An 8,142-nucleotide genomic window follows, 5' to 3' on the forward strand; every position below is an offset into this window, starting at 1 on the left:
TTCCCTGGCCTTCGTACAACGAGGTAAATTTTAGCAGTGAAGGGACTTTTGTGTCGTTTTTAATCCTAATCTTTTATGTGTCCATTTATAACAGTGCAGAACCTTCTCTGCCACAAAAAACAAGTGCGCCTCATCTGTGGATTATACGGTAACTACACTCTTAGACAGTAGAAGATGTGCCTGTTCAAAAACCAATAATTTAAGTCTAAAAGACACGTGAAATTGTATTTAGAATACGGATCGTTTACTACTTGAAAATAAAGACTACAATATCTCATAAAATATAAAAATAAAGACAGATTTTCACAATTATGCTGTTTTCTTATAGATGACGTGTGCCTCGTTGGGTCTTTTCACTTCCTGGTGTGCATGGTGCTGACAGATAAACAGAGACACGGGAAAACATGTAAGTTCAGATGTGGTTTCAAGTGTGCACTGATTTTAGAGAAAGTAAACGTGAGAAAAGCTGATTGGTTTATAATAACAGTGGCTTGTATCTTCTTTCTCTTAGGTCAAAGGTAACGTTTAAAATCACCCTAACGTCGGATCCCAGACTACCCTACAAAGTGTAAGTGGTAGGCGTGCTGTTACAAAATCGGTGTTTACGTGTCTAATTCAGTATTTTCGTTTATTGACCCATTGATGATGGTATATTTCAGTGTGCACTACAATAAATCCAACTGTCAAATGTGTATTATCTAACAAGTGCTAAAAATTATGACCGTCGGTGCCGAGTTCTCGTTATATTCATATAGTGTGTTGTGTTCACTTGCCAGGTAGATATCGGTTTTTTTCTGAATAGATTATTATAACTCGGGAGTTTTCGTCTGTGTTGTCATCTAGATATGTTTTGTCTTATAAAACGTTTTTTTTTTTATCGGATGCAGTTGATACAAGTGATTGTAATTATCTTTGCACTTTTACGAAACATGTATTTAGAGCATATACTGGTATAGTGTATATTGTGTTATAAATTATGGTATCGTGACAGGTTAGTTGCCGTGTCCCCTGTCTTTATGAGGAACTGTTGATCTCCAAGCAGCTGTGAAAACAGGCATAATTGTTATTATATTTGAGTCAGTTATTTTTCAATAAACCGATTCATTTGATGTAATCTGTCATATTTTATGGTGTTTAAATTATTTTAACTCTTTATTAACCACAATGATTTTATTAACCTTAATCAAGGGAATTAATACATTTTTATGTACAACAGTCATGTGTGATACTTCAGATTTGTATTTTTCTTGAGTCCAAAGTATTACTTTGCATACATAAGAATTCAAGAATAAAACTACAGTTTGCTAATTTGGAAAAAGACACTGATTTGCAGTGATATTAGCTCTATTGAAATTAAAAGGATGTGATATACTGTTGCATTTGCTCTGGCATGTTGTTTCTGGTAATGAGTGCTGCATCTGAAAAACGACTGAGTGAGAGGAAATAGCATGGGGAAGAATATTGGTGTTACACAGTCCTCAGTTCACAGACTTTGACCAGCGAACCTTAAACATAAATGCAGTTTGCTTCTCCAGCATACACCTTAAAACTTAAGGCATGAAAAGTGTTCAAATCCATTAAACAGCACAACCGAGAAACATATTCCATGCCAGAACTAGTTAAAAAAAAACTAAAACAGTACAACCGAGAAACATATTCCATGCCAGAACTAGTTAAAAAAAACTAAAATTGCAAGAAAAATATTTATCTTTAACTGTCATTAAAATAATCTTTAAACAAAATTAAGATTAACTGTAAAACTGATATTTATTTTATTTTTGAGTTTCCAAGATATACATTTTATTTTTCTATTAGATTACTTAAATGTCCGTGTCTTCCCTTTTTGTGCTTGTGTTTAATAAATGAGATATTCTGTTCAAAGCAATGGAACCATGCCCAGATTCATGAAAAGACTAGTGGACACATTATTTCATAAGAACAGCACAAGCACCTTTAATGTATGCTGGATGACTAGGGGTCTTGTTGTGAGAATGAAATGGTAAAACACTTAAGAGCTGAAGCTAACTTGCGTGTTGCATCATTTCTTAATTCAAATATGGAGAATTAAATCAATGCTATTGAACAGTTTTTTGTCTGGAGCTTTAAATGACAGTGCTTCTCATCCTTACTCTTTAAATCTTTTGCCTTGAAGCTAAAAGGAAGTGTGTCAAATGGCAATTTACTTTCAGGAAATCACCCTTACCCCTTACACTTCTGTTTGTTTGTGTAAATGGGCATTATGGAATTTGACTGGAGTACTCTAATTCTTAGCTTTAGTGTGTGTCAGGTATGTATTTTAATATGAAGGAGAATTCACTTGCAACGTGTAAAAGCATAGTTTTCATAGGTTGACATGCTTTTCCCAATGTTGAAATTCAGTACATCTTCATATCTTCATTTTCGCATGTTCTGTAGCTTAGTCTTTCCTAAAATGGAACACTAGCCTTGATCACAGCTGAAAAACACATTTGGTTATGCAGCTATATCCAAACCATCTTATTTTTTAAAACTTTTTATACTTAAATGAGCATTTTCATGTGTTGCTACACTGGGCATAGCAAATGAGTTGGTCAGAGAAAAGTTTTTTAAAATTGCCCTTTTATCTTTACCTCAAATGTAACAGAAGCGAGATACAATATTTTTCAATTCTGGTGAAACAGACCTGTCAATTATTTCTCCTTCAGTTACGGTCCTTAGAGATTTGTTTTTTTTGTTCTTAATAAAGAAATGATCGCCATTTTAAAGTCTGTTGTGGTTTTTATTTTCCTGTATAGTGGGTGGGTGGCATGGTGGCACAGTGGTTACCATTGCTGTCTTGCAGTGCTGGGGCCCAGGGTTGAGTCCACACCTGGTCTGCTATCTGTGTGGAGTTTGTACTGTATGTTCTCCCTGGATATACCCTGCCTTGCGCCCATCGCTTGCTGGAATAGGCTCCGGCTCTCCCGTGAACCTGAATTGAAAGAAGTGGTTAGGAAATGGATAGACGGATAGATTTATAGAAGGTCTTGTAAATCTCCTTCCTGTTTTTGAGGTGCAAGACAAGCTGTACCCGAGAGACTGCAATCAATGAAATGTGGCAGGCAATTTTTCATCTTTAGACACCTAAGCCTTAAGGCTAGAAATGGAAATAGAGGTGATGCAAGAGGATTCATTTCTAATTTCTTTTTGACATTTAGCTAAACATTCAGATTATTTTGTTTGATAAGGTGACAGAATTTTTTTTTTTAATAATCATGCTAAATACATATCGTCGTAAACATATCTGTTGTTTTTTTTCCAGATTAAGTGTACCAGAAAACACACCATTTACAGCGGTTTTAAAGTTTGCAGCAGAAGAGGTAAACACATTTTTACCTTTTGGTGAAGTGCATGTGATGTCGAAGTTGCTTTCAGTTGTCGATTAAGTGAACTTAAAAGTAATGGGTTTTTTTTTTTAATATTGTATTCACGTATTGGTAAAAAGTATATCGTCTCATTTTTTAATTTAGCACGCTATTTTCTCTCTGCCCATTTCTCAAGAATGGCATGGCAACGCGTGGATGAATGTGGATGATGTGTGGCACAGCTCTCACTGTGCTCAGTGCTCTCTGGTTCCTCGGCTTATCTGTGCAACTGCAGAGCTTTATTCGTCTTCATTCCCTTTTCTGTTTTAGAACGGATCCCTCTATTTTGATGTTGCTTCTGTTCTCTTCCTTTCTGTAGTGATGAAAGAGTGTCTTTTGATGAAGGCTTTTTAAGTGTCAGCAAGCTTTTTGTTGTCCATAAACAAAACTGATGATTAAAAGATAGAGATAAAAACCTATGTTTATAGTTTAAAGCCATTGGTCCAAAACATTTTTCACACAGCCTCTCTGAAGTTTGTTTTAATATTGGTATTAGGCATTCAAAAGTATACCTAATTTGTTTCAGCAGAAGACTATTTCAGATGTAATTCCTACCCTAACTCAAACTAAAAACTGATTAATTGGACTTCGCTACATTTTTTTAGCTGTAGCTTCAGGAATTCTTGACATTTTGCTATGTAGGTAGTAATGAAGGATGTTTAAAACACATCCTGAGTAGTTGAATTTTATTCCATTCTGAGTGAATATGAACTTTAGTTTCCCACCGCATCCTCTGTTTCTAAAATTTAAACCACCTGAGGGAAAGTTAAGCCATCTCCTATTTATTTCATGGGGACTGTGTTGCTCACAGCAACATTTTTGGTGTCTCTTTTATTTTGCTTTTCTTCTGTTTCACAAATTAGCTTTTTTCCTGAAAGTGAGGGAATAATACAACCCTGTGTTTAACGTCTATGAGGTAAACTTGTAGTTGTAATTTTTGGTGTTTCTGAAATTCAGGTTTAATGTTTTCGCACTTAGTCTTGTTCCCCATTCCTAAGAGCCGTACAGTAGATGTGTTCGCGGATGTTCTCCAGTTCGTGTTTTATCGATGTAAACAAATTAATAAGAACAAGGCTTTCAGGCAGGTGGAGACAGAGATGAGATGTGGTTTGAACTCGTGCCCTTTGCTTATTACACTTGATTGCTTCCTTGGCGCAGTGAGAGCTCTTGAGTCGTGCTGCTCCTTCCTGCTGTGCCTTCTGCGCTGGTAATACTCGGGGAGGAAAGTAAAGCGACCCCTTTCCTTTCTCTATTTTGTGCGAGGTGTGCTGGAGACCATCAATCTGCATTTCCCCTGTCACGCAAAAATAGGCTCGAAGGAAATCGCTGCAAGTAACTGCTTCCAAATAGCATATGATGTTTCCGAGGCGAGCAGAGTCACGTTAATGAAGATGAATTGCACACGATTAGAAAATCTGACTTTTCTTTTAACCAAGGTAGAAAAAAAAAGGGAAGACACTTTCAAGCTGCAAAAAAAGTTGCCACCGTGTCTAGGAGTCAGTGTCAAGCAATTGTCAATGTCTGGGTTTGGCACGTTAGACTATCTCCTGTTCTGGTTTACAATTTGTAATAAGTTTTTTTTTTTTACTAGTTTGCCCTTTCCTTTGTAATATACAGTATTACAGGGAGTCACAAGTGCTAGGTGCTTAATTTGTGTTTTATTGGATTGGATGCTTTGCTGCCCAATGTTTTTTTTTTTTCCAGTCACTTGCACTGTAAATATGTTACTTTATTTTGTTCTTTCCTCAGTTTAAAGTCCCAGCTGCAACAAGTGCAATCATTACAAATGGTAAGAAATTTTCCATATGAACCTTTTCCAAGTTATTTGAGGTTATATATGTATATACATACTGTATATGTGTTTACTATTATTTTATTTAGTCACAGGTTATTGCTCTTGCTTGTTTTTTTTTCACTGATCAAATGAAACACTGTCCTAAGGAACTCTTCATAATTAACTAATAAATCGATCCCTGTAAATTCTTTTTATTTTTCTCTATTCTAAGGTGAGTCTTGATCCATAGACTCTGTTTCCTATCACTGATTCATACTATTTTGGTTTTGTTTGCTTTTCACAGATGGCATTGGAATAAATCCAGCTCAGACAGCAGGTTTGTTTAATCTTCATGCTAACTTCCAAGATGAATTACTGTAACAGTCAATGCATACCACAGTTATGTCAAATACAGTTTGTAGCAGAGCTTGTGTGCATGTAGTATCCTTCAACTGAACTTAGTCTTTAAGTCCTTTAGATTTCATTATGCAAGCTTTGAAGGATGCGCTAAAAGCTTACAGTACAACTGCATTTGTCTTTTTTATTTCTGTAACTGAGATACACTTGAAAAACTACATGATGTGTAGATACAGGTTTAAAGAAGTTAATTCTTTCTATAATGGTATTGAACATGTTTATTTTATATTTTAGCATACATGTTTTATACTTCTAGAGCTATTTTACCTAGAAGCAATCCCTGTTATATTTAAGTACTTAAAATGATAAAACAAGATATTTAGTTGCTTTTAAATATCAAGAGTTTCAAAGCACATCTAAAAGAATCATTTGGAACAGTTGGAATCACTGTATTGAATATTTTTGGTATTTCATTTTGATTCTTATTAATGAATTAAAGGTGGTCCCCTCTAAACATTTTTCACTACCAGCCTATTGAAAATTCTAAACCACATTTCCATATGGTAGGCAAGAAAAGCCTCTGACAAACAGTATTTTGGTCAGTTTGGAATGTGCTAATGACCGGTGAGTTTAACCATTCATTAAGTCTGAACTTTAACCAGACACAGCTTTAATTAAATTTAATTGTTTTTTCCACGTGGTCCTTTGATAGATGCTTTAAAATTAAAATAAAACAATGTTTTAGTGTTCTCTGAGTGTAGGGCTATATATTCAAATGACAATCTCTCTTTGACACCTTGTCTTTATGAGGAAGTACATACAAGTAAATGCGGAATGGAGCTTGGCAATTTATCTTTAGGCTAGATTTTGTACATATCTGTTGAAAACTCGGCAAGCAACCATTTTAATGGAAAAATCAATTATAAAAATGACCAAATAGAAGAGTTAGTTGTTCCAGGCAGAATTGTAAAAACAGTGTCTGGATGTGTTCAAATCACATTGCGCTTAACCTTCATAACATGCCAGGTCATTTCAACTACAGCTGCATGCCTGCTGTCATACAGAAACAGACAGGTTGTCTTCATGGAATTCAAAGCCAGCAAAATTAAAGCTGACAATAGTTTTTCTTTCATTGACTTTGGGCAGAAGAGTATTGATTCTGTTATTAAGATCCATACTTCTTGTTTTAATTTGCTGATATATTTTAAATGTTTCTGTGCATGATTTGTCTTTAGCTCATGAATATCAGCTGACTTATAAATGTAGTTTTGAAGATTCATTATGATAAAAGACACAGACTAATGTTTGTGACTTATTTATTGTGTATTAATGCAGTAAATTCAATGCAACAAAACCATGGTATAGTCACAGCTGTATATTGTGTGCAGATAAATATCCTTATTCTCCTTGAAAAATGAATGAACGATACATATACTGTATCTAATCCTCTCCTCTATCTGCAGATATTAAAGTTCATTTATGTAGTCTGGGTCATATTTGGTTTAAAAATATGAGGATTTTCAATCTAATAAAGTAATTTAATAGTACATTCTGTGATTCCGACTGTATCCACAGAATCAGTTTAGTCTTTCAAGTGATTGACAGTCCCTTTTTACATGTTATTTTTTGTCTTTTTAAATTGCTGTAGGAAATGTGTTCCTTAAGCATGGATCAGAGCTTCGCATCATTCCTAGAGATCGAGTGGGAGGCTGCTAACCTGCAGTGTGTTGAATCATCGAGGAGGGGGGATCATTTTCACATGATAATTTTTTAAACAGTTTATTTATTTTTGGCATTCAAACGTTCCACCCATTTGCTGACACCACATTATGAGTCCGTGAAACTACATGATGACGACAAGAATCAGTGTCCATAAAATTAGAGGCAAAAAAAGACTACATTATATTGATTCTAAAATTGTGGAATTGGATGTTACATTTCAAGGATGTGCTTCTTGCTGGCAGTACAAACCTTCTTTGTACCTTAATAACTGTTGCAGAGAAAAGAAAAATAACCAATGTACTGTACACTTAGATACAGATCTCCTACCAAGCCTAAGATGGGTTTTCTGATGAAACAAACTTTATGTTGCACTCATTTTGATGTTTGTTGAGTTTAAATGATGTGACTATGAAAGTGACACATTTTATCACCTTTTTTCATGTGTACTTTCAAAGAGTGTTTTTTGTGTCTTAAAAAATGGAATCACAGTTCTACATGAAGGCTGATTGCTCATAGTCTGATTTCAGTGTTGAATTAAACATCTCCCAGAGGCAGTATCATATATAAAAATGGTGTTCTTTCATTGTAGTTTGTGGCTCTTGAGCCAGATCTTTTTCAAAGCGTTCATATCTGTCATCTGTTTTGCTTCACTCCCACAGGTATTTTCATAGTGCTGTACCTACTTCTGAAGTGGAACCTTTTTGCACTGCAAGCATCTTTTGTGCAAGGAATGAAATAGTTTAAGAGGATGTATGCTGTATTATTTAGCGTTTCTGTTATATAGGCCATTTGAAGATTTTTTAAGTTCACAGAGAAGCCAAAAAAAAATTTATTGGGTAATTTCTGTCACTTTAAAAGACTTCTAAACCCTTCTAGAAAGGAAGGCTAGAGGGAGATATTTTTAAA

At 34.9% G+C, this 8,142-nt stretch overlaps 1 protein-coding gene across 1 annotated transcript; it reads left to right on the forward strand.

The window, feature by feature from the left end:
• The first annotated feature begins 318 nt into the window (after positions 1–318).
• On the forward strand, positions 319–7,806 carry ufm1 (ubiquitin-fold modifier 1). The gene is made up of 6 exons (XM_088639493.1): positions 319–406; positions 512–568; positions 3,281–3,338; positions 5,133–5,172; positions 5,462–5,494; positions 7,163–7,806. Coding segments are annotated over exons 1-6 (258 nt in total). The 5' UTR covers positions 319–404; the 3' UTR covers positions 7,231–7,806.
• Positions 7,807–8,142: the final 336 nt, after the last annotated feature.

Source organism: Lepisosteus platostomus, chromosome 7 (assembly GCF_059453375.1).
Source record: "Lepisosteus platostomus isolate fLepPlt1 chromosome 7, fLepPlt1.hap1, whole genome shotgun sequence".
NCBI lineage: Eukaryota > Metazoa > Chordata > Actinopteri > Semionotiformes > Lepisosteidae > Lepisosteus > Lepisosteus platostomus.